At 39.0% G+C, this 27,424-nt stretch overlaps 1 protein-coding gene across 8 annotated transcripts in view; it reads left to right on the top strand.

The window, feature by feature from the left end:
- CRACR2A (calcium release activated channel regulator 2A) overlaps window positions 1-27,424 on the top strand; it is a 67,485-nt gene that overhangs the window by 24,807 nt on the left and 15,254 nt on the right. For 7 of the 8 annotated variants that reach the window (XR_014183105.1, XR_014183106.1, XM_082042961.1 and 4 more), the window contains exons 4-12: window positions 3,991-4,159; window positions 5,711-5,857; window positions 10,008-10,098; window positions 12,799-12,894; window positions 17,138-17,325; window positions 19,304-19,375; window positions 21,572-21,617; window positions 22,433-22,524; window positions 24,048-24,372. Coding sequence is in view for 6 of the 8 variants with exons in the window: in XM_082042961.1 (XP_081899087.1) it covers window positions 3,991-4,159; window positions 5,711-5,857; window positions 10,008-10,098; window positions 12,799-12,894; window positions 17,138-17,325; window positions 19,304-19,375; window positions 21,572-21,617; window positions 22,433-22,524; window positions 24,048-24,372 (1,226 nt within the window). In the remaining 2 variants the exon portion in view is untranslated. The remainder of the gene's footprint in view (window positions 1-3,990; window positions 4,160-5,710; window positions 5,858-10,007; window positions 10,099-12,798; window positions 12,895-17,137; window positions 17,326-19,303; window positions 19,376-21,571; window positions 21,618-22,432; window positions 22,525-24,047; window positions 24,373-27,424) is intronic. The other variant, XM_082042966.1, reaches the window with a different exon arrangement.

Raw genomic sequence — 27,424 nt, forward strand, 5'->3', positions numbered from 1 at the left:
TTGAGATGGAACCTCCTGTGTTTCAGTTTGTGCCCGTTGCCTCTTGTCCTGTCACTAGGCACCACTGCAAAAAGCCTGGCTCTGTCCTCTTTGCGCTCTCCCTTCACATATAAATAAATGTACATTGATTATATTCCTGAGCCTTCTCTTTTCTAGGCTAAACAGTCCCAGCCCTCTCAGGTCTTCCTCACATGAGAGATTCTCTAGTCCCTTAATCATCTTCCTGGCCCTTTGTTACATTCTCTCTAGTACGTCCATGTCTCTCTTGTACTGAGGATCCCAGAATTGGAAACAGAACTCCAGGTGTGGTTTCCCCAGCACCGAATAAAGGGGAAGGATCAATTTCCTCAACCTGCTGCCTATACTCTGTCTAATGCAGCTGAAGATACTGTTAGTCTTCTTTGCAGCAAGGGCACATTCCTGTGTTCTGCCCAGGTCCTTTTCTGCCAAGCCGCTTTCCAGCTGGGTGGCCCTCAGCATATATTGATGCATGGAATTGTATCCAGGTACACTTGCCCTTGTTGAACTTAATGATATTCCTGTCAGCCCATTTCTCCAGACTATTGAGGTCCCTCTGGATTGCCACACAACCCTCTGGTGTATCAGCCACTCCTCCCAGTTCGGTGTTGTCTGCAACCTTGCTGAGGGTGGACTCTGCTCCGTCATTCAGGTCGTTAATGAAGGTTTTACACTGGACTGGACCCAGTATTGATCCCTGGTGTACATGATAGTCACTGACCCTCAACTAGACTTTACACCACTGATCGCTGCCTCCGGGCAGAGCCATTCAGCCACTTTTCAATCCACCTCACTGAATGCTTATCCAACCTATACATCAACAGTTTCTCCATATGGATCTTGTTGGAAGTCTTACTGAAGTCTAGGTAGACAATATTCACTGCTCTCATCTACCAGGCCAGTCACTTCATCATAGAAGTTTATCAAGTTGGCCAAGCATGACTTCCCCTTGGTGAATCCATGCTGAGTACTCCCAACGATTTTCTCATCCTTAATGTGTCTGTAAATGGTTTCCAGGATTAGGTGCTCCATCACCTTCCCAGGGATCAAGGTTAGGCTGACTAGCCTGTGGTTCCATGGGTCCTCTTTCTTGCTCTTCTTGACAACTGAGGTGATGTTTGCTTTCATCCAGTCTTCTGACACTTCTCCCAGTCACCATGATTGATCTAAGATTACCAAGAGTGGTCTCTCAGTGACATCTGCCAGCTCCCTCAGCACTCCTGGGTGTATCCCATCAGGGCCCACGATATATACATGTCCAGTTTACTTAAGTATTTCCTGACCTGATTGGTCCTCTTCCACGAAGTGTACGTCTTCCTTGTGTCCGGTCCCAACTCAGCTGGGGTGAGGGCAAAGGTTAACTTTTGAATACTCTGCAAGATAACTTGAAGTGACAACAATCACCCAAGAGGTTCAATTAAATCACGTACTTACTAGCCACCACTCAGTAGGATTACAGTGAACAGTGGCTTGGCAAAAGTTGATAACTATATCATAAAACTTAGCAAGACTTTAACTACAATACCTGCAAGATATTACTCTTATGTGCCCAGAATAAAATTAGAGGGAGTGGAAAAGGAGAGAGATAGATTAAGATATCAGAAGAAAAGGTAAGATCTCAACACTCCTTTGTTCTCTGTCTTGGTGGTGGGTGCAAAACTTCATTAGTGCTGTGCAGCACACACACACATACACATACACACACACACAAAACCACGTAACAGACCGACTCCAAAGTGTTCCAAGTGAGGAAGTTTTACAACCCAGTCCATTTGCATGCAAGACAGGAGAGGAATGGCTTGTTTCCTCCCTCTGCTCGCTCTTCATGCTAATTAAGAAGATTGTTCCAGAAATGAGTCAACGGTCAAAACATTAGAGGAGTCGTCGCAGTGCTAACCAGAAGTGAGTTATTTTGTCCATTAGGGGTATCTGGTGGTTCATAATTTGTCCTAGCGGTTGTTTGTCCACTAGATGACCCATCTTGGTCATCCCAATTAGGAGAGGCCTTGACAGCAACACTGTTAATTGTCTTTGTCTTAAAAATTTATGCCTCTGTTTCACAGAGACCTTGAAAGAGAAAAGATAGATTGTCTGCCTCCACAGCCACCTATCTTTTCCTGTTCGAAGTTGCAAAAAACAGATGTTTAAGGCATAACATACACCGTTAATGAGTCCTTTGTTTTGGAAAGGATGGGCGGAGTGCTTCAGGGCTGCAACACTTTGCTGCAACCTTTTCCTCTGCTCTCTGGGACCTGAGATTCCTGCAGGCCTGCCTTGGTAGTAAAGACTGAGGCAAAGAAGGCATTCTGTACTTCTGCCTTTTCCATGTCCTGTGTAACCAAGTCCCTCATCTTGTTGAAGGGCACATTTACCCTAGTCTTTTTTTGTGTCTCTGATGTACTTACAGAAGCCTTTTTTTAAAAAAAAAAAAATTTTAAACAACCCTGTCTAGATGCAATTCCATTTGGTCTTTAGCTTTCCTAACTTCATCCCTGCATGCCCAGACAATGTTTCTGTATTTCTCCCAGGTTATCCTTCCTTGCTTCCACCCTGTGTGTACTTTCTTTTTATGTTTGAGTTTGGCCAGGAGCTCCTTGTTCATCAATGCAGGCCTCTTGGCATTTTTACCTGGCTTCTTATGTATTGGGATGGAGCTTTCTGGAGCTTGGACAAGATGATCCTTGAATCCAGCTTTCTTGGGCAAGGCCCTCTAGGGCCTTATCCCAAGGCACTCTTCCAAGCAGATATTTGAAGTAAACAAAATCTGGTCTCCTGAAGTTCAGGGTTATGGGCTTACTTTTCATCCTCTTCCCTGTCCTCTGGATACTGAACTCCACCATTTCATCACCATTGCAGCCAAGGCATTGCTTTGACTTTCACATCCCCAATGAGACCTTCCTTTTTGGTGGGTATGAGTGCACATTGCTTCTTATAGCAAAGCACCTCTTCTCATTGGCTCTTCTATCACTTGGAGGAGGAAGTTATCATCAGTGCACTCCAGGAACCTCCTGATCTGCTTATGTCCTGCTGCATTGTCCCTTCAACAGATATCAAAGTGGTAGAAGTCCATGATGAGGACCATGGCCTGCAAACATGAGGCTGTTCCTGTCTATTGGGTGGCCTATATTAGACACTGAGTATACTGTCCCCTTTGCCTGTCCTCTCTTTAATCCTAACCCATCAACTCTCCATCAGCTCAGCTTCTATCCCTATACAGAGCTCCATGCATTTCAGCTGCTCTCTCACATAAAAGGCAACTCCCCCTCTTCTCTTATCTTTTTTTTTTTCTATCCTAAAGAGCCTGTGACCTTCCATTGCAACACTCCAGTCATGAAAGATATCTCACCATGTGTCCCTGATCCAGTCTTTCTATTATTAATAGAAATATCCCAAATAGATGGAAGAAACTGTTGTAGGGGGTCAGACTTAGAGGAATTAAAATGTATGTGAGTCAAATGGGGGAAAATAAGTGTTAATAAAATGTATCTTTCTATATCCAGTTTATAGAGGAATTTGAGGTGTGCTTTTGGTCATGCACTAAAAGGAATGTTAAAATTGGAGGTACATTTTATAAGTAGCAATGCTGTGATTATTTCAGAATCCTAACCTCTATTTAAGTTTATCAAGAAATAAGGCCACAACATTTATAAAGTGCTTGTTGATGCATTATATGTCTTTTGTTTATGGAGATCCAAATTTTTTCAGTATGTTTGTGAGCTTTGAGGTGAGTGACTTACTGAAGGTTAGACATTAAACTGGGGATAAGGTCATGCATAGTACTCAGGGATCTTCTTGCCATGCCTCATTGTTTTGTTGTTTCATTATACTCCCCTTTCTTGTAAACGAGTATAGGTGTTTCCCTCAAAAATTATATTTACTGTTAAATTTGATCTTTAGTATGTTGCTTTTCAGTGACATTGCTTCTTACAGTAAATTCTGAAAATGGTAACATGTGCGATTTCTATTTCCTAGGCCAGTTTCTTTTGGGGCAGATTGCTTTGGATAATGAGGTGATGCAGCAATCAGAAGGTGAAACAGCCTGCTCACTTAAATGCAAAGAGACTGTGAGTGATGACGAGGATGAAGAATTCCAGTTCTCAAATTTAATGGATCGCCTTGGAGCTAAAAAGATTTTGGATGAGTGAGTTTTCACAGCAATAGTAATAGACTCTTTTATAATTCAGCTCTGAGTTTGAAATTAATGGAATTCAAGATAAATTATGAGAACCAAGGCTGCTCAGTTACACAGTGATTCCTTAAAAATTGTCAGAGATGATAAAATGCCATTCAACCAAAATATCCAAGAGCAAAGCTATTGTACTCCAGGTATATGAAATGTGTATTTGTGCCACATGAAAGTTATACCATCAACCCACTGATGTACCATGCATTTTGAATATAGATAATTACTAGCATGTAATCCACATGTGCTACAGATTTTCAACCAAACAATGCATGATGACTGCTTTTTTTTTTTTTTTTTTCACAAGGGCTGTTTTTAAAGTGTACCAGTTAACCATAAGAATGTTTTATCCCCTTTTTCTGCTTTTTCTTCCTGCCAAGCACACTTGCATGTAGTGATTGCTCTTCCAGGACCAGGTTTTGAATAAACACAGAATGCAAAAACTGCTCTGAGAGCTTCTTGTGTGTTGTTCTGGCATGCATTGGTCTATCACAATGAATATTCTAGATCAAAAAAAGGCTGGAGCAAAAATGGGAGAGAATCTGGACAGATAGTAGGGACGTTTAAGAATGCATCAGTGATCCTTACCATGAAATAACAGTGCTCATCAGTGCTTCTCTTCACCTGACTGCCTGTTAGGAAAGAGTTTATTGTCAATCATCCTGAAAGACTTTCATAGCGAAGAGGTTTTTATCACCCACTTTTTCTATTCTTATCCTCATTTTGTCCTTTAAATATAGCACTCTTTGTTGGCTAGGTCCAGGCTTACAATATGCATGGAAGAGGATGAGTCAGGAAGAAACAAACGAAGTTGTTCTGGAGAATTTTGGCAAAGTATTAAAAAAGCCATTATCATTCACAGTAGAACATCTTTTTTTTTTTTTTTTTTTTTTTTTTCCAATATCTGTTGAGCAGATTTGAAACAAAACATTCTCTTGGTAAATCTTTAAATAAAAAATTTCAAGATGTCATGTTCTGATTGTTGTAGCAGTCCCATCATGGAATTGAAAAGGGTTGAAAAGGAAAGAAGACCATACAAATGCAATTTGTTAAATTGTCTGAGTAACTCAGGAGATTGAGGCTCATTCTTTTCTCATGTTTTTTATTAGCTTTCTCTCTGCCCCCTCCCCACTAGAAGTGTGGAAACTTCTTTACTTCGAATAGAAGTGACAGGCTGGTACAGTGTATCTCATCTGTCTTCTTTCTTATCCATTCCTGTTTAGATGAAATGTCTGACAAGGCACACACTAAACAAGTAGTTCCTGTGATTCTCCGCAGTCATGCATGGCCAAATTTCATGATGCTTGATTTTTTTAATAAATGCAACTTCCATCCTTTTCCACCCACCTCATCCTTTTCAAATCGGGCACTGCTTAAGTAGCCCTTGTTTTTAATAAGCCTTGTGACTAGTGGTGCCCTGAAGCCTCCATCCTCTAGAGTGCTGTGAACATTTATAACAACCTGAGAAATGTTCTCTCTTAAAGAACGCTTTATGATTTTTTCTTTCAGTGAGAGCGATGTGAAGCAGCTTTGGTTGCAGCTGAGAAAAAATGAACCTCATTTACTTTCTGATTTTGAAGAGCTCCTGGTCAGAATTTTTTCCCAGCTCCAAGAAGCAGATAATGAAAAAAATGAGATGGAATGTACTCTAAAAAAGTTAGTACTTCTCTTTCTTGGACTGTTTGTGTAGTTTTACAACTATCTTACCTACTATTTGAACCTTTGAACAAGTTATTTCAGTGCAGAACTGAGGACTATAATCACAGGAGTTCCCATAATGTAAAATTTTTTTAGTCATGAAGAGTACCAGGTAAATTATTTATAGTGCAGAACTAGCTGAAATTAGCTTTTGTCTTCCAGTTAACAGATTTTGTTGTCCAGAATTCTTTTGCAGATGTCTATTCTTATATTGCAGTTTTAAGACAATATTAAGCAATTGGCTTCTAGTTATTCAGTTTGGTTCCAGAGGACAGTCAGATTTACCAGTAAATCTGGTAAATTCTCTATGTGCTTTGCAAACATTATGTGTGGAAAAGCTATAAATATGGATTAACTGACCAGAGAGAAGAGAGGTTTAAGATGTTAAAGGAGCACAAAGAACTGACACCAGTGAAAATGTAAGTTAACAAATATACATATAAAGCAAACATATGAAAGATAGTAAACAATATGTATTAGTTTTATCTATAAGAACATATATATAATGTGTATATATAAACAAATATATAGAACACATATATAAAAATATATAAGAACTAAAAAATAATAGGTTATCCTTTAATATGTAGCTATTTAGAGGGAAAAATTGTGATGCTGAATCTAAATAGAATAAAAAATTATGCTTATAGTTGAAGTTCCCCTGCATTTTCATTATAAAGTGTCACTTCTGAATTTCAGATTCTTGCAGATGGAACAATAAAGGCAAATATGTTGGTGAACATCTACTTCATTTGTTCAGCACTCTCCTGGCTATTCTGAGAATGTCACGAGGCTTTTGAAGAAAGAAAAAAACTAAACATGCATGGTCATTAAAGACAATTGGTTTATATTGAAAGCAGCTTTTAATCTAGGTCTAGAAGTGTGGTTTTAGCCTTCAGACAGCTAGTCAGTTGGAAACAAAGGTTGTTGTGCTGTCTGTTGTAGACTAGAGATTATTAACAACCTTGTGTGCTGGGGGGTTTGTCTTGTGATTTTCTCTTTTTTTTTGTCACTTGTTTGTGGGAACTGAATGAATAAATTTGTCTGTTTAATAGCTGTGATAAACACAGAGGTGCCTGGAGAATACATTAGCACTACTTGACATTTCTGGCTGACATGAAATCTCTCCCCTAAAAATGCACTGCATTTTTATACCTTTGTGGGAAAACAGGTTTTAGCTAATTTCTTCTTTCTGTTGCTCAGGATAACACATCTAATTTCAGTACACAGATCATTGCTTTGTTTGTAATCAATAGCTGGAGGGAGTCAGAACTATCAGAGGAGTAATATTGTCTTTGGTAACAGTGGGGATGAATAACCTCTTTTATTTTAAACATTGTACAAACACTATGTACCCACTAAGATGAATATGTTCACAAAGTCTGACCAGGATTTACTGTGGGGTCACAGTTATTGATGTTTTATCATGTATCCTGGGTTGTTCTTGATTGGTGTTACTCAAAGGCATAGGCTTGATCTCCCTGTGAATTTTTATTTATATATATATTTGTTAATATATATACATATATATGAGTGCATACATTTAAAGAAACATTCTATATGCCAAGTAAGATTTTTTTGTAGGAGAAATATGTTGGTAACTTTTAAATATTTGCATATTGCACAGTCTACTGCTGATCCTCTTACAGATACTAGTATTTTTGTCTTAGGAACATGTAAATTATGGCATTGTGCACACTTAGTGTGTGACTGTTTTTATTGCTTAGTAACAGATCATATAAAAAACTTGTCCCTAAATACCTTTTTTTCTAGATCTGCTTTAGTATTTCAGGTAAACTGACACACTCTGATGTTGTCAGATATTAACCTCACCTCAGTTTTATGTTTTATTTTAAGCAGTTAAGACGATTGTTGGAGAAGAAACTCAAAACCTACCAGTGTGATCTCTCAGTTAAAGAGTTTCAACAGAGATTCCAAACAAGATATAAAATATATTCCTGATACACTCACAGAAGAGGTCTGTCAGTGTATCAGACATATTCTGTGACAATATAACCATGGGCAAGCTTCTCCTTTTAGGTGATCCGTAATTCTGATTCAGTAGAACAACAGCCCAAATACTACAGATGAGTTTTTACATAGAACTGAATACACTTTGAGAAAAACAAAGCAAACAGCCACACTTTTATCCCAGAACTGCTGTTTTTCTCACTGGTGTTTATCATCATAAAGGAACTGATGATGAGCTGTCGCCAATATTTGTAGATTTTAAGTCAAGATGAAAATATGAGGTTTAAACCCTTTAAACCTTTAAAAAATACTAATTTGCTTCTTTATTTCATTTAATTTAAACAAAAGTGAGAGACTTTTACTACAGTAATGTATCAACCCAAATACTATAGAAATACTGTCTGGTGCTGAAATCAGCAGTAGCTAAGCTGTGCACTGAAAGTGTGGACTAGCAGCTCAATACATTCTTCCATCCTGCTTTTGGCATCTACGGAGTAGATACAATTTTTGTTTGCTGAGATATGTTAGTTTTCCTTGGTTTTCTGATATTTGTATTTAATTTGAAGTGCTGCTTTAAAATTAGTTGACTTCTTAAATTTAGCAGTGTTGTTTTTTTAATAATAGGGTGATGTATTGAGTGGGCAAAGAAGTGATAGATGAACTTAATTGTGGATAAATGTAAGGCAAAAAATAATTTAAGTCATGCTTACTTGATGCTTAGCTCGGACTGGGCAGTTACAGCTCCAGAGAAAGGGCTTCTGCACTGCAGTCACATGAAGAGGCCCTTGTCAGGGCCACTTTTCTCACCTAATCAGAATTTACAAAAATCCAAGTGACAGCATTCATTTTCCTCAAATTAGTGTAACTTGATATTTTTTTATTGCTGCTGTAAATCCTGAGAAAATGCCTTCTCCCTGTCATTTTTTACCTGTGACTGAAAATGCAAACTGGCAATGTCAAATATTCTGATATTTTAAAAGGAGAAGGAAAGACTTGTTTCTGGTGTTTCTCACTCCTCTTATGTAAATTTTTGAAATTTCTTTCTGATTTGCTTGAGCATTAGGTACAAAAAAATTAGCAGATACCCAGATTACAAAATTAAAGGCCTTTTTTCCTACTGTATATTCCTTGTCTTGTTCTTATTGATGTGAGTGCCCTAGGAGATGATGTGCTTTATTTGTAACAGATGCCTTCTGCAGATTTCTCAAAGAACAGCTCTAGCAAGAGGAATGATGGGGGAATATGCCGTAGTGTAATGTAAAGGCCTTATTATTCTCTATTAAAAATCTTTCTAGGATGTCACCTGAATTTGATGCAAAGTGATTTTTGCTTTTCAGTTTCTGGATTAATGAAAATAGAATATCATAGAGTAGAGTAGAGTAGACTAGAGTAGAGTAGAGTAGAGTAGAGTAGACTAGACTAGACTAGACTAGACTAGACTATATTACAGGGTGTTTCAAAAAGCTAGACCCAGTTTCAAAGCAGTATATTTCATGATGGCAACATGTTACAATTACACAAAAATTTATAAACAGTTTAATGAGCATCTAGTGGTAATCATTTGAAACTCTATGCCCTCTCAAGTGGTGAGTTTCATTCATGAGTGGTTTGTGGTTACAGAGACATAGTGATTTCAAATTGAGTCCAACAAAGGTTGATGTATATTGCTTTGAAATTTGGTCCACCTTTTTGAAACACCCAGTAGAACAGACTAGACTGGACTAGACTAAAATAGTAGCAGAACAAAGCAGATGTCTTGTTCCCTCTCAATAATTCTTTTTTTCTGCCCTAACTAGAGCATCTGCTCAATGTAATTCTTCATGTATCAGTCTTCAGTGATATTAATTGCTATATTCTATTGGAAAAAGTAAGCTTTGTAGGTCTCTCTTTTTTTATATGGAAACATTAGATGTGTAGCTTTATTCACCTTTGAGTTGTTGAAGCTTTCCTTCCATGAGAAAAAAAATAAAAATTTAATCTGTGATCTCGCCTGCACAAAAATTCCTATGTTTTTAATCCTAGAACATTCTCTGGAGTCTTTTGTTAAGGCAGGAACATGGGGCTTAGCTTGTTATGTGAGCCGTGACTTGAAGTAATGCTACAAAGACCCACTCAGTATACTTTTATCTCTTATTAGGAAAATTGCTGCTTATGATGAAGAAATTCAACTTCTCTATGAGGAAATGGAACAGCAAATCAAAAAGGAGAAAGAGCAGTTTTTCTTGAAAGTGAGTGTCTCTCTATTATTGTGGGCTTGGATACTGCTGCCACTTCCAGTGGTTTTATACTCATTCTGGGTGTGAAATGAAAGTCCACAAAATGTGTTTCACAACAGAATAAGAAAAAAAGACTATCATTTGCCTCACTGCTGCTTTTGTACTGATCCAGAATCTGCAGCTTCAAACTAAGTGACTTGTTGGTTGAGAGGACTGTCCATGTCCTGTGCTTAGTGGCTGGCATACAATAGCAGCTGGCATTCTTTTGAAAGTGAACTGAACTACAGCCTCATTGTATTATTGATGCTGCAACAGGTCCAGCTTCTGGTCACAACTGGAAAAAGTGCTCTCTGATGTTGTTCAGAACATCACTAATCCTGTTGAGTTCTGCAGTCTCTGCTTTTTGGGAGGAGATATGTTTCCACTGAAGGGCGACAAGAAATAAATCAAGTGATGGTAATTTCTGAATCCACCACAGGTGTTTGCAAAATAAACATTGGTGAGGTTCTTTTTTCACTGCCATGGTGCTTCCAGAACACCTGACCATGAATTCTCTTTTCCTATGAAGTTTTCTTTAAAATTCCTCTACTGGTTTTGTAGTTTATTCTTTGGTTTTTCTGCCCTGTTTTTTCTCCTAAATCAAGGAAACTAACAAGAACTACCAGTATACTTCAGGAAATAGTAATTTTAGAATCATTTAGGTGGGAAGGCACCTGTGCTGCTCTTAACTTTCAAACTAAATCAGGTTGCTCAGGGACTTGTCCAATTGGGTTTGAGTATGCAAATTATGGAGATTCCACAGCTTCTCTGGGTGGCCTAGGACAATCACAGAATCATTTAGTTGGAAAAGATCTTTAGGATCATTGAGTCCAACTGTTAAGCTAACACTGAAAGTCCACCTCTAAACCATGTACCCAAGAACCTCATCTAATCATGAGCTATGCCTTTTTGTTGTCTTCAAAGCAATCATATAAATGAAACCAGTATATGGTTTCAAACAACATATGGTGCTCAAAATGTTGCCAAAACTAGTGGATATCCATCAGTTATTGCCTCCATTCTCTCCTTTATATAAAGTCTGTATAGCAGCTGAAGGATAAAAGGGATTTGCAACTTTGCCTGACAGCAGTTGTTGTGGAAGAAGTTGTTTATATGCTCTTAATAGCCCACAACTGAAGTTGTATTGAAGATCCTAAACCACCAAAGACTTTTCCATAAGCAATGATTCTTGGATTTCCTAATTAGTTGTATATTTGAGGTAAAGTCATTTCTTTCAAGCTTTTTCATGAAAGCTTCCCACTTACAGTTTAGTCAGCATTCACACCAATGGTTGTCAGACAGTCAAGAAGTATTGTTTCTTGATATTACTAATGTGAGATTTGAGGAGATCTGACTGTTAAATTCTTTCTCTAATGCAAAGTCTTACACAGACTTCACAGTCTGGAGAAATGCATTGATGCCATATAAAAGGGAAATTATTATGGTTTCAGTGAAGAAAAGGTCTTGAAGATACATTTAAATAAATTAGTAGGATACAAATAAGTACAAATTGAAGCTATTTATGATATTTAATACCCTGCTGACTGAAGTTTGTACAAAAGGGGCAGTTAGTCTGTCTTTTTCACTTTGATATTTATTCTTCCCCATAAGAAGCCAGTTAACATGCTTTTGTTTACCCCATTATGCGTACTGCTAAAGAGGAAAAGCATGTAGGAACCACTGCTGTCTTGAGGGAATTTTTATTTTTATTTAGAGGTGCTTTCCTGGGGAAGTTAGATAGTAGATGCCTGTTGTGGAGGTATAGGACAGATTCTCAGCTGATATGAAACTGCTAGAACCTGATTTTAGTCAGGGGAAGCCTGACAATTTGTCTCAGCTGACGAGTATGTGAAGGAGTAATCACAAGTAAGTCTAGGATTTCCCAGTGGTTGCAGGATTCTTAGATAGTGGACAAATTGATATCATTTCTAAGTGAACAGCAGAGCCTGAAGTTCAATTCACTTGCTTATACCTGTAGAACATCCGTGATGAATTGTTGTTAGTGATGGATTTTAAAAGTAGTAGGTATTGTTTCTTTTACTTTAAACTGAGTTGCTGTGCTGTGTGTCAGTAGCCTGTATCTCCCATGTCAATCCTGATACCTTAAATGTGAGCTACAGTATGACTCCATAATAATTTACATTTGTCCGGGTTGTTTCCATTCTCATTAATTCTCTGTGTCAGCAGTTGTCTGGTTCAGGAAACCAAATGTACAGAAAGTGATTAACTTTTTTTTTTTTAGTGCTTGTTTAGCTCTCTGAAGCAGTTCACTGCTGCAACAGATAAGCATGAATGCTAGCCTATAAGAGGATGAGGACGTGTGTAGCTGGAAATGGGAGGATTCATACCAGCTTAATTGATTAAAATTGGCTAGGCTTCTAAGGCTCATCTCTAAGATGACTTTTGCCTCCACTTTGTAGATTTGATGCCTACTCATGTGCAATCAGCACGTCCTGTAGCAACTCAAGTCCTTGAAGTTGCTGGACTACACCAGTCTCAGAGCTCAGAGTCTAAATTAATGAGTAGTACCATCCCTAAACTGAGCTCTATCGGTAGCTTGTTATGTTCACTGTGAGAAGCTTGCCTATTATTTTCATGCCTGATTCCTTCTGTCTCCTCCTGCTGACAAAATTGTGCTGTATTGTTAATCCATTTCCTCTTTGAATTTTGCAGAACGTAGGGAGGTTTCAGTCCTACAGTCAAGAGCTGGAGTGCAAGCTTCTGTCAAAAGAACAAGAACTGGAGCAATTGGTTCAAAAACAGGAACGGGTATTAACCAATATTCTTCAGAGTTAAAAAACAGATAATTTTTATTTGTTCATATTATTTTTTTAGATACTATTTTAAATCCCCAAAATACAAGTTGGTGTAATGTGGTTCTGCTGAACTGTGACCGTCTGTTGCTTTTGTGTCATGGGTGTAGATACCTGAATGCATGTAAAAGTGGAGTTATGACTGCTAGACTTCTATGCATGTGTGTCGGGGGTTAAGACCCCGGCATGGGTTCGGGCCTACGGCGACGGAGGAAGAAATGCAGCCATCTGATGCAGATGATAACATGCTTCGTTTATTGACACGAGCCACCGGCTTTTATAACAATTCTATTAATTATGCCTACTTGTCAAACACCAATTCGATAGCATACGTAATGAGCCCATCCCAACATACACAATGAGTCCATCCCCTTCTGTGGCCCCCCTGGTATGTGAGTTCCCTCGTTATCTCGGAGCTGCCTCCTGGTACTTGTTTATCCAGGCCTTTCTCAGGAGCTGCCTCCTGAGACTGTGAGACTTGTTTATGCAGGCCTTTCCCAGGCAATACCTTCTCACCCACCCTTGCTCAGCTCATGCTAACTGAGGCCTACTCATGCTAACTAGAAGAGATCCTCTCCGTAGAGAGGGTCTCATGCCCTTTCTCTCTTGGCCATTCTCCAACACATGTGCTTAGGAAAAATGTTACCCTCTATTTCTAAAGCAGTTTTCCTTTTATATGGTAGAATGAAAAAAAACACTCCAGATATTCTTCCCAGGTACTAGGTTAGTTTTGTGAAAACGTAGGAGAATTCCACTGCCTTCAGCATGCTAGGAACCGACTTAATGCCCAGACAGCCCAAGAGCAGAGAACAATGATGTGGGATGCTCAAAGCTTGTACCAACTACTCCTTTACTTGTTTTGGACAATTCAGCACTATGAGCTTGAAATGCCCTGTCCTGAACAACCTGCTTCTGATACATCTCTCTGTGATAACAGTTTCATATCAGTGTATGGTTCTCTTACATAGTAACAGCTTGTCAAGTTCCCATATTGAAGCCTGATGTGTTTTACTTCTTAAAATGCCTGGCCTGCTTGGGGGAGCAGAGTATTCCTGCATGTGTAAACTTGCTGTAATGAGTCTCTAAGGTCAATGAAGGAAAGACTAGGGATAGGGAAAGGAGGTTGCACTGGAATTTAAAGGGATGAAACGGAATGCTGTGAAACCAACCCCCTCTGTAGAATATGAATATAAACTACATGTAAAATGTCCTTTCCTGGCAGCAGTACTTGAGAGTGCCAGTCCTGGATAGTAGGGGAGAAGTAAGAGGGAAGGGATGGAGGAAGAAAAATAAGTTTGAGGGCTGTTTCTTAGTTGTGTGTAGTTTCTAGATCCTCTTCTGAGGAATGAATCCAGGTGCTGCTGAAGATGATGGGAATTGCAGGACTGTACTTGAGGAGTAAAAGGGGAGGCAAACTTCTCCTTACTATAATTATGCAAGTTAGGGTTGTAAGGGTATAGGACTGAACCATTACATAATTGAAATCAACTGCCTGATGTTACTTACCTGTGGTCAGTACCACTGTGAATTAGAATAGATGTGGTTTTATGCAGGCTGTTTACCACATTGCAGCACTATAGTGCTGTACTTTGAATATATCTTTTGGGGCACACAAATCAGGCATTTTTAATCTGAAGCTAAGTGCGAAAATACAAGAAATTATTTATCATAACTTTATCATGATTACATTTAAATATTTTTTTTTCCTTTAAATCAACGTTTAAAACTTAGTTATCAACCAGTAGTTCTGTAAAACCCTTTTCCTGTGGTTGTCTAAAATATATCTGTTCTGAATTTGGTATAAAAACCACAAGCTGTTCAAAGGCTTACACTAAATTTTAAATGTGGTGTAATCAAGTAATACAGATAGCAGTATCAGGAAGTTTTATCTTATGATTATTGTCTACATTGTCTATTATCTGCTATCTTCTGTGTTGGAGAACATAAAATAATATCTGTGTGTTATGGTTTAACCTGAGCTAGCAATACAACCACAATAGCCGCTTGCTCATCCCCTGCTCCACCCCCCCGCAACAGGAGAGAATCAAAAGGGAAGGTAGAAACTTGGATTGAAATAAACACAGTTTAATAAAATAACAAAATACTAATACACTACTAGTAAATATATACATATATAAAATAGAAATTAAAAATACTCAAGGCAATTCCTCACGAACTCTGTCCACAACTGAGCAGCCAGTCCCAGCAAGCCACACCTGGTCCTAAAGCCTATCCCAGATAGAGATAAGGGAGGAAAAAGGCAGAAAGGATCAGAGTCCTCTGCAAAATGGCAAAAGCCGCACTAAACGTCCCACACAGACCTCCCCTGGCTGCGCCCCAGAGAGAGAGAGCAAGAGATAACGGAAGAGCCAACAAGAAAGTCCTGCTCTTTTATCTGAAGCATGATGGAATACTCTCATTGATCCATCTGGATGTCAGTGAAGCTCTGCCCCATCTCTGTGGTTAGAGCACTCAGAATGTCCTTGGCTCTCAGACCAGAGCAATTAAAAACATTAGCTCTGTGCTGGGGTGTTATCTCTTGTTCTCAAACTAAGTCCAAATAATGAGCATGCTAGCTATGAAAAAGAAACGTTTCTAACTGCATGAAGAAAATTAACCCATTTTCAGTCAAACCAGCTCACTGTGTTATTAGCATTATTTTTATCTAATTTAATGTTTTCCTTTTCGATTATTTGCATTGTTTGAGTATTACTGTGTTTTCTATTTTATTTGTAATTTCTATTATTTATTGTTTCCCCTTTCCCTTATGAATTTGCATGAGTGTCAACAAGGGTGCTTTTGGAGGACAAGATCTTCATGCTATCATAAAAATTAGTCTATCCCATTTTATTTTTATGGAAAAAAAGCTATGCTGGACAAATGAAATTTCACAGAATCACAGAACGTTAGGGATTGGAAGTGACCTCAAAAGACCATCTAGTCCAATCCCCCTGCTGAAGCAGGAGCACTTAGATGAGGCTACACAGGAATGTGTCCAGGCAGGTTTTGAATGTCTCCAGAGAAGGAGACTCCACAACCCCCCTGGGCAGCCTGTTCCAGTGCTCTGTTACCCGCAGGTCCCTTTCCCCTATGCTGCTCTCTAATAGGTTATTCCCCAACTTCTACTGGAACCTGGGGTTGTTCCTACCCAGATGCAAGACTCTACACTTTCTCTTGTTATATTTAATTTAATTTTTCCCTGCCCAACTCTCCAGCCTGTCCAGGTCTTGCTGGATGGCAGCACAGCCTTCTGGCCTGTCAGCCACTCCTCCCAGCTTGGTGTCATGAGCAAACAGAAGTATTGTAGAGCGTAAACAGACTGGCAGAGCTCAGTAGGGACAGATTTTGGTTTGGGTGAGCTCCGCTTGTTGGGATGTGCAAAATGAGAATTCTAACAAAATCCTCCATTGTGTCTCAGATCTAAAGGATCGAACTGGTATCATTGTAATGCTCCTAGTACATTTTACCTCCCTTAAAATGCATACTGAAACAAACAAACTATCTATCTTCAGGTCAGCAATGCCTTCCCTAATACAAAGCAGACTAATTTTAGTCTACTTAACTTTTGCTCAGTCATCTTAATTTGCTCAGTTAGCCAGGGAGAAGCAGGTGGAACTTCTTTACATACCAGAAACCACTGTCATATGCTGTTATCTGTTTAACAGGGAAAATGTATCTTTCCTTTGTGTATACTTTGGGGAGTGAATATTAAAATGAATTAAAAAACTAGAATTCACATTTCTTGGCAGATTTAGCTGAGATGGCAGAAAGGTTACTGCTTTTTTTATATTACTCGGAATGGGAAGGTTATCAGCTACCAGATTTAAATTTAACAGTTTTTAGGCAGAACTCCGAATCACACTGTGTCGGCCTTGTCATTGTGGGAAATTGTCTAAAATAGCAGTTGTAAATATCAACTAAGAATTGCTAATCTGCTCTGTAAACACCTTTTTTGTGGTTTGTACTGATGCATTTTTGAACTGGATGAAATTCGGTCATCGAGTGGAATGGTTTGGTTTTGTCTAATGTAATTATGTCTGTACACAGAGCAATGGAAGAGCGCCATGTGTTTTATTCATATGTTGTCTTTGATATAGCTTCCAATAGCTTCCATATTCAACTGACCTCTAAGACTTGAAAGCCTCAAAACCAAGATGCCACAGTCATAATACTCGCTGTTCTCTGTTCTTCTATCCCAGTTAGAGCAGCAATGTACAGAACTTCTCAGTGGCAAAGAAAAAACCAAAGTAGAGAACACCAAGCTGAAGCTGACTAACCAGGAGCTGCTGCGAGACCTGGAGAGAACGTCTCACGAACTAAGCTTGGCTCAACAACAGTTACAGGTGCTTCAGGAAGACGCATCAAGACTACATGAGGAGAAGGAAATGTAAGTCTTCAGCTGCAGTGATTCTAGTGCATTTGCATATCATGCCAATGAGCCTCCTTCTCAGGGTATTTGGTGCCATGATTTAAGTTTGTGTCATAAGCAGAAACTACCAGCAAAACCAAGTGCAGTTTAGACATTTTTCCCCAAGTAATTCAGTATGTTTTCTGTAGTATATCTGGCTTCTACAGAATCTTTTGCTACTGTTTCAAAATATCAGTGTTCTCCCACCCCCCACCCTGCATTTGTTGAGTGTGTTTGGAATTAAAAATCAGTTTAATTTGTTAAAAAGTATGCCTTAGTCTTGAAATATGAGTGGGAATCCTTACAGAAATTACAGCTGTGGCACAAGAAGTTCCATCTTCCTCAAAGCTAAGTCTATCTGAGCATGCTTCTCAGAGTGTACTCTGGCTATGAGATGGCTAGGATGTGCTTCTTTTCTTCATCAAAAGCAAGTCTAGTACATCATTTCTGAGCAAGGAGACTGGCCAGCAAGATAAAATGTAGCTTATGCAGCTAAATCATGATTCACACAAGGCCTTATGGTGATCCAGAACCATAATTTTGGGGTTACCAGCTCAGAAGCTTTGGATTTCAGGTTCTGACTGTGAATTAAAAACTATTTTTCAAGAAGAAATTTTTACAATTTATATAAATGGCAAATCAATCTACCTGTAGTGCTCCAGCATTCTACACAAAGCAAAAGTTACATTACCCTGAAGCTGTAGTAAGTGGCAGAACTGTTCATTAAAGTCCATTTAATGAAAGATAGTTTTCAAAAAGTACTCAGGGATCTCTTAAACCCTCTTGTTGCCAATGGAAAGCACATGGATGCCAGACTGGTGTCTATCTTGCCAGATTCTACACATTTCAGCAATGAATGACGTAACTCAGAGCTGTGACTATTTGGCATATTTCAGCATAGAGCATAATATTAAATCAGATGGCATATTCTTTTTCTCTTAAGCTTTGTGCCAAACTCTATTTAGTTATTACTAATTTAAGTTTTCTTGAGGTTATAAATAATTAACTTTGTTGATAAATAATTGCTAAAGAATTATATTTAGGTTTGCATGTTAGATGTGTTTTGGAAGTGTGTTTTGGTGTTAAGTGTGTTTTGGAAGTAGACAGTAGAAGGTTGTGTGTTTCCTCTTTGAAGCCTCTTTCAGATCAAGAGCAAAGACTATGGAATGATCTGGTTTTAGAGCTACAGAGGAAATGTGCCCAGTGGTCAGACTGCTGAATAATACTACTGCATTTACAAAGCACATTGGATTAAATAGTGTTTTATGGAATTAGAGCTCAGACCAACTCAACTGCACCTGCGGTGTTGCTTAAAACATCTGTATCAGTCTGATAAGACCTGAGCTGTTGAAGCAGATGTAATGTTCTGGGTGCACAGGAAGATCTTGAGGCTTCACTGAAAGGCAAAAAACATGCAAGGCCAGACACCAAGTTGCATTAAGTCAAAATAAATGGTGTAAATCTAGTGTAAAAATCTGAGACACTGTGTCCAATATCTAAGGCTGCATAACTGTTAAAGTCAGGAACTGAAAAGAAATTTTAGGGAATGTAGATGTCTGAGCCTGACATATGGTTTCAGTAGCAAGATAAACTCTAATTTTGGGTAAAATATTACATGGTTTTTGGTGGCCATGAGTGAGAAAGATTTCAGCAGTATGTCTTCTCTGAATGATGCAAGTGCCAGTATCAGCATATATTAAGCTCTCTGGATGAAGAAATTATAAAGCTATAATTTTTTTAAAAATAACCTCTGCTCCTTACTCTGCTAATTCAAACTGCTGTGGTACTGTTGGCCTTATACTGGTTATCTTTTTAAAAATTAGTAACCATTCATGCAGAATGAAGTCTACAGGTTTGGAGAAGCTGAACTCTCAAATGTGGATACCCCTAGGGAGAAGCATTTTAGTGGTGTTGTTACCATGGTTAGAATAATTTTATTTTGTTCTTTTCATTACAGGGAGGTGTATCGAGTGACAGAAGCCTTACAGAGAGAGAAGTCTGGACTTCTGAAGCAGCTGGATTTTTTAAGGTAATGCAGACCTTACATTCAAGAACTTATTGCATCATTCTGAGGACGATTAAAGGATGAAATTATGTTGGGATATGTACTGGGCGCAGGTGACCAGGTGTTGCCAGCGGGATGCCACAGAGGCTGCCTCAGTGCCAGAGAGAAGAGACTGGGACTGCCTCGTGACAAGCACAGCCAGTTCCAGCCAGCACAGCTGAGCCCCTTGGCCAAGATGGTGGTGCCTCAAGGAAAGCCTTTGTAAGAAAGGGTAGAAAACAGTGCACAGCAGTTGAGAGAGAGGAGTAAGAATAAAAATGTGTGAGAAACAGCCCTGCAGACACCGAGGTCTGTGAATGAGGAGGGAGAGGAGGTGCTCCAGGCGCTGCAGCAGAGCTCATGCAGAAGCAGGCTCCTGCAGGACCTACAGGTCATGGAGAGGAGCCCATACAAGAGCAGGTTTACTGGCAGGAACTGTGACCCATGATGGACCCACACTGGAGTAGTCTGTTCCTGAAGGACTATGCTCCATGGAAAGGATCCACACTGAAGCAGTTTGTGAAGGACTGTAACCTGTGGGAGAGAACCCACACTGGAGCAAGGCAAAAGTGTGAGGAGGAAGGAGCAGCAGAAAGGAGCTGTAATGGACTGACCACAGCCCCCTTGTTCCCCATCTCCATGTGCCACTGGGGCTGGGAAGGAGGTAGAAGGGTCGAGAGTGCAGGAGTGAAGTTGAGTCTGGGAAGAAGGGAAGGTGGGGAGAAGTTGATTGTAGTTTTTTCTTTGTTTCTCATCATCCTACAGTTGAGTCTGTTTTGTCTGTGATGGTAGTTGGTAAGCAATCTTTCTGTCTTTATCTTGACCCACAAGCTTTTCCATCTTATTTCTTCCCTTGTCCTGTTGAGGGGGTATAGTGAGAGAGCAGCTGGGTGTGCATCTGGCAGCCAGCCAAAGTCAACCTGCCACAGGATAGTGACACAACAGACAACGAAAATGGTCCCATTCTTGCACACAGTAGATAGTAGTACATGTGAAAGATTCACTTTGTTTTGACAATTTGGTATTGCAGAACAATCTCCATTCTAAAAGTGATACAAAACAATGGTGAACTGTTCTAAGCTTGTTCTGTGGTAGAAGCCTGGCCACAGGAGACCTGGAGCTTGGAAAAAGGTTCTGTTGTTTTTAAAGTTTCTAAAAGCCAAAACAAAGATTCTTTTGCCAAAATGTTTGTTTATTTATAGTTGTATCAAAATATAGTTAGCTAATTTTCTCTGTGACACTTCTGTATTCATAAACTTTAAAGTTTGGAGTTGTGTTCAGGCAATTTTAACACTCTTAATGTGCAGCAACGTTAGTTTTTGTTAGCTCAGTGGTAAGTTTGCATGGGCTATAGATTGTACTTGCCTTTTCTTGCCTTCATTCTCTGCATTTCCTTCAGGATGTCTCATTTTAAAGTTACCTAGAAAGCTTCCATGCTTGAGGAGAGTCTCCTGTTTTGAAGTGTGTTTCTCATAGGCCATTCCATGTGCTATGATCTTGTCTGGTTTTGGGAATGGAGCCATAGATAGAAACATCTGACAGCAGAGCTGTAATGGCTGCTCAGTCTCTTTTGTGGTCAGGCCAGCAATACATGGAGACAATGAATGATGTACCTAGGAGGTGTGTTGTCAGATCTGATCAGAGCTGGCTGATTGCCTGGAGTCTCCATTTCTTGACATTTTCATCTCTTCTGCATAATGAATGGAAGATGGATGTTTTTCTAGGGAGACTTCTCCATCAGACCCACACCTGTAGCCCTCAGAGGGACATAACTGGCCTTCATAGCTGTCACCAGATGAACAGAGAATTCATTACACCCTCTCCACATTAAGAAGTCATCTTTACCATGAAAAGCTTTAAACATTCTAATTTAGAGTAAGTGAATGCATATTGACCAGAACTGATTTCTATGAGTTACGGCATTTGTTTTCATAAACTACAGAATGATGGCCAGATACCATCTGGCTTTAATCAGCACAGCCCTAGTAGAGATTCAATAGCCCATACAGGGAACTGGCTGTGGTGAGAATATAAATAAAGCTTGATCAAGGGTGGAGATATGCCAAATTAAAGTGCATTTGACTTGCCTTTTACACTGTCAGCTGTCTAGTCTGTCTATTAGTGTTGAGTAGAAAAGTCAGCAGTTCTAAATACTTGGCCTCGGTATTTCTTTATTTGCAGGGAGAGGAACAAACATCTCAAAGATGAACGAGACATATTTTTACAGGTAAACAAGTATTATTTTCAAACCCAGTGTTGAGCAAACACAGAACAGCCTCAAGAGAAGGGATTCAGAAGGTTGTACAGGAAATAAGCTCTCGTACTACTTAGATCTTGCCCATTCTTAATTTATATTGTATTTTTTCTCACTTGTGAGAAGATTTTTAAATTTGATGAACAATTTTAAGAGCTACATTTTTAGAATTATAAAGCTAGAGCTATCTTGAGGGAGATGAATGTATTTTGTAAGCTAAGGATGCAATTATGACATGATGAAATAAACTAAAAATAGAACAATTGAATTGTGTTAATCTATCCAGTCAAGAATAGCTAATATCCTGAAATGTTTATACAACAGTACAATGTCTGTGTACCTGAATCAGTACCTGAATACCTATCGGAACTAGGTAAGAACAGATCATATTGACTTTTTATCCAGCAGCAGAGAATGGGCCTATAACAAGTTCCAAAAGTACCCTGGCTTAAGGAGACTAAGGCCACTTAGTTTACCCGTGTATTCTTATGCCTACAAGAAGCTGCTAGTGTAAATCACCATCTCTCCATTGACATCTTTTCATTACATTATGCTGTTTTATTGTGGTCCACTTAGTTTACAAAGAAAATGAATTCTGTCAGGATCTGGAGTTTCCATGGTCTCATTTTTTATCAGTCAGGATTTTGAAGCATTTATACTCTAGGATTTTTTCTACTTTTTTTTTTTTTTTTCATATTCATTGCATTATTTAAGCTTTAGGAATGAAGCCAGTTAACCATAATGAACAACAGGAGTAAATTAGTAAGAACTATTCTGTATTTCTGCAGAAATGCAAAACAAGTGTTACGAAAGCCATCTGGAAGCAAAGATCAGGGTCTGTCATTGGGAAATACATAGAGGACAAGATGCTGCCTAACAGGTAAGAACTTTTTTTCATGTGTTCCCCGTTTTAATACGATGGCGATTTTAGAAAGATGACGTGGAATGTTCTCTTTGTGATTCCTTTGGACTTTACAAAGCATGTATTTCTAAAGTGTCTGTCACTATAAGATTAGTGTGTTCCTTGAGAAATTTGGAAATAAAGAGGCAAATTTTCACATAAAACAATGGTACTGTCTGCAAAGGCAAGAGGCTTCCCCATTGTGGATGAGTATACACTGGGAGGCACAAAAGCTTGCCTATTACCCTATGTTGATGTGGTACAATGTTCTTGGTAAGTCCCAGAAAAACTATACCTCTTTCCCTCTCATTCTAGAGCAGGGGTGTCAAACTCACTTTCACTGGGGGCCACATCAGCCTTGCGGTTGCCATCAAAGAGCAGAATGTTACATTTATACAGTAATAAAATTACATTTGGCCCTTTGAATGCAACTGTGAGGCTGATATGGCCCCCAGTGAAATTGAGTTTGACAATCCTGTTAGAGGACAGCAGTCCTGTTGCAGAGTATGAGAATTTGAACTAGTAAATCATGAAGAATTTAATTCTCAGCTGTGTGGCTGTAAACTTGAAATCAACAGGAACAAGATGGTGATCTCAGTGAAACGTTAGCATGTTTCTTTTGAGACACTTTAAATAGCAGTTAAGACAATGTCACAGCAGGAACAGGGTCATGAAGTGTAAAGAGGGAAAGCTCTCAGAGGTACAGTTTGGTAAGTTCAGTACTGAGAAGTGGAGAACAATTGGCAAAAGCAATTATGGTACAAAAATCGCAGAAAAAAAAAAGTGGAAACGACTTCTACTGTCTCTAGGCCAATCTCCTGTTCAAACAGGGATAACTCCAAAACTAAGTAAGGTTGCTCAGGGCCTTGAGTTTTTGAACATCCAGATGGAGGTCCCACAGCCTCTTCGGACACCTGTTCTGTTACTGCACCAGTCTCATGAAGAAGTTTTGTTCCGTGTAACAAGTCAGCATTTCTCATATTGCAGCTTGTGTCTGTGGTCATTGCACGCACCTGAGACGACTCTGGATTTATATTATCTACACTTCCCCTCCTGTTGAATCCCCACTTAGTCTTCTATTCATGCATATTAGACAAACCCATCTCCTTCCTGCCTGCTAAAGAGAGAATTACATGACACATAAAAAGATCTGTTTTGGGAGGCTGTTTTATTCTTCCAGAATAGATAGGGGAGGAGAATAGGAAATCACAGTAGAGAAATTTAGCTATTACATGAGGTTAGAAATTAAGCTAATCTTATGTTTCGTGTTCTGGTTCAGATTTTTGCTGTAAGTTATTAACTTTCCCCGTGATACTTACAGTTATCAAGCACGCTATATATATACACACATTGTATGATGAGATGACTTTTCAGTAGACATTGGACTGAATCTACTGTGCCTGCTGTGAGTAGTAAAAGACAATTGAGTTGCACTAGAAGAAAACAATAGGAATTCAGGTCCAATATATTTCTGTGATGTACTTACTTTTTTCTCTGTCTAGCCATTCATTTGAAGAAGATGATGTGTTCAATAACTCAAAGAGAAGGAATTCTGCTGGACCAAATGGAATTCTCTCGGTAGAGCCTGATGCTAGAGCCGCTGAAGGAATGTCTAAAGCATTGCATCTCCAAAGAATAATATCAGTTGAGGAAGATCACTTACCCCAGCTTCTTGACAGGCTGGTTGATAAGCAACTGAACAGATGGACTAGAGAAGATGAGAACACTTCTGAGATGGAAATGGATAAGAAAAACACAGAACAATCAATGGAATACTCACCATCATCTTCTAGAGAGCAGCCTATAGGGAAGGAAACACTGTCAAATGTAAGGGTACAAAGGCGACCTCACTTTGAGTAATATGTGCAGTTCTGAGCCCAACATTTTCAGAAGTAGTTACTTGAATGTGTCCAGGGAAGGGCAACAAAGTGGCTGGAAGGGTTAGAAGGCATGTGCTGTGAGGAGTGACTAAGAACTCTGGATTTGTTTAGTTTGGAGAAGAGGAGGCTGAGCGGCAACCTCACTGCCTTCTTCAGCTTCCTGAGGAGGAGACGTGGAGAAGGAGGTGCTGATCTCTTCTCCCTGGGATCCAGTGACAGGATTCATTAAAATGGTTCAAAGCTGCATCAGGGGAGGTTCAGACTTGACGTTAAGAAACATATCTTTGCTGAGAGGGTGGTCAGACATTGGAACCTGGAGAGGCGGCTGATGCCCAAGCCTGTCAGTGTTTAAAGGGCATTTGGACAATACTCTTAATAATATGTTTTAACTTTTGGTGAGCCCTGAAGTGGTCAGGCAGTTGGACTAGATGATTGTTGTGGGTCTCTTCCAACTGGAGCTGTTCTATTCTATTCTAAAGACCTGGGAAAACATTAAATGGTGTTGAAGGCTAATACATTGTTATTAGAATCTAAAATTATTTAGTTTTCTGGATTTAAGTTAAAGCATGACAAATCAAACCATTGCATGAAGAGGGAGATGGAAATATATTGCAGATAAATGTTGAAGGTGCAAAGAAGGGAAACTCAAGGTAAAGGAGTGGCATTAATAATTGCAAACAATGTGTGCATAGACTTATGTCTGAAGGACTGTTTAGGAAAAGTGAAGTTAAACCTTGTCATAGATGACACAATAGGATCCACCGAAATATAGCAACTGTCTAAAAAAAAGGAAGCAACTATTGTTGAAAAGTGAGGGGTTTTGTTTGTTTGTTTTTTCAAAAGAATTATATTTCTCATATGCTGATACTTTTGAGTCATCTTTGGTAGCTGTTACACTATCTGAGGAATGACAGGAGCAAATATCTTTTTAATTATTTTTGTGAGATGACTTTTAATTTGCAAATTGAAACTCAGGGGTTTTATTGTTGTTGTTCTGCTTTGTTTGTTTGTTTTTAGCTCTAGTTTTTATGTGCGTGTTAACAATGAACTTACCATGCAGTAATAATTCTTAAAACAATATGCTGGAAGATACATTTCTTTGGAGTTTAAAGTCCTTCTTGCACTGCTGTTGCATTAGAGATAACTCCGTGTGTTTTCTAATTTTAGTATCACTGTTAAACATTACTCATTTTTAGATTCTTGAAGTGTATATTAAGAATATTACAGTATAGGAAAAATAGGTATGCTTGGTCATAATTATATAGTTCCTTTAGAAGAAGCAAGCTGATCTTAAAAATTATGATAGAATTATGCCATGGTTACATAATAACTTCTATCTTACATTTTAATAGAAATCTAGAGCACAGAACAGAGCTTCATCCTTTGAAATGAATTAATACAATGCTTATTTTTTACTTCCTGTATGACTTATTTTGTATAATATTTTTGAAGTATGGCATAATTGGATTTTTGAACAGCAAAAGTGAAGTAGGTCATCAGGTCCAGCTAGAATAAACCTATCCTGCCTGCTCTGTTTCAGCAGTCACGTCCCTTGAAACTACATCCTCTCAGCTGGGTAGGAACTGGGCAGCCCCTCAGATCTTTTTTCTTACAATTTTTTCTTTCCTCAAAGACAATCGAGAGCAAGCATGAAGGGGAGAGAAGAAATCATAAAATGTCTTCTGCCTAGTTGTTGAAAACGTTTTGTTTCAGTTTCTAAAGAAACATCATGAGGGTAATACAAGAAGTGCATTTTCAAAGGTCACTTAGAACTGGGAATTCTTTTTTTTTTTTTTTTTTTTTTTTCCCCTATAATTGTCAGTTCCTTAGCCCAGGCCTTACTTTCGGTTGTTTTTTGCTTGTTTTTTTTAAATTTAGTTTAAAAAAACACAGCAGAATACTCCTTTCTGATAAACTCTGTCAATGTGGCACTGAAATATGAGCATGGTCCTGCATGGTTCTTTTGGTGTGCTGACTCAGCCTGCCAAGGACTATTCAATTGATGGCATTCCATTGCTTATGGCAGTCTCTAGGCTGTGTGTTTGACCGCTGCTACTTTGTATGAGTAGTGCTTCATCTCCTTCCATACACCAGCTGTAGTCTGATGAATTTCTCATACAACTTTGCAATTCCTAAATGATGGCTCTTGAGATTACCACTTCTTGACCATGAAATGTAGATATCAGAAGTGACCTTGTTTCATAACATGCTTGCACATTGATTCCCACTCCTGACAGCATGCCTAGGCTAGGAGGAGTGGTAGTCAATTAGTAAGTGTTTTCAGGGCAGCTCTCTGCACATAATCCTCAGCTGGACCTGAGAAAAAAGCTAACCAGCTGCTTGCTGCATCACAAGTTATGAGGTGTGAGTCTCAGGGCCATATATCAACAGGACTGTCTTCTGCAGCCAGTCCTTCTCTCCCCTCATGTCATGCTGCTCAAAGAATCTGCAGTGTAAAGGAGCCTAATAAGCTGGGAATGTTTTTCAGCAGAACTGAAAATGTGCTTTATGTAGATGTGTGTATTACTAGCAGCCTACAGTTGCAGTGGAGTTTGAGGTTTTAATAGGAAAGGAGAAGTGAACAATAAGAAATCTCTGTATAGTTGTAAAGGGCTATTATCCCAGCTTATGAAATATACATGTATTTTTGTCCCCAAAATATACAGCAGTGAATTATTTTTTTCATACTGCTTTTTCATACTGCTTTTTTTTCACACAGCTTGAGTTTTTATTTAATTTTTCCCCATCAAGTGCAACTCTGTATTGTTTCTGCTTCTTTCTGTAAGGCTTCAGTATATTTGTAGAAAAAATTTGCAAAGCCAGACTTCAATGTCACATTCAAAGGACTTGTCAGGCAGTGAGTCCAGTTCTGATGTCTTCTTGAAGTCAAGAGTCTCAGGGATTCTGTACCTCAAATACCTAGCAGAAGGTCTTTCCCTTCCCTTCCTCTCCTCCTCTCCTCTCCCTCCTCACAACCCCCATCCCAACAAACTGATACC

Source organism: Streptopelia decaocto (assembly GCF_964273445.1).
Source record: "Streptopelia decaocto genome assembly, chromosome: 1".
Taxonomy (NCBI): Eukaryota; Metazoa; Chordata; class Aves; order Columbiformes; family Columbidae; genus Streptopelia; species Streptopelia decaocto.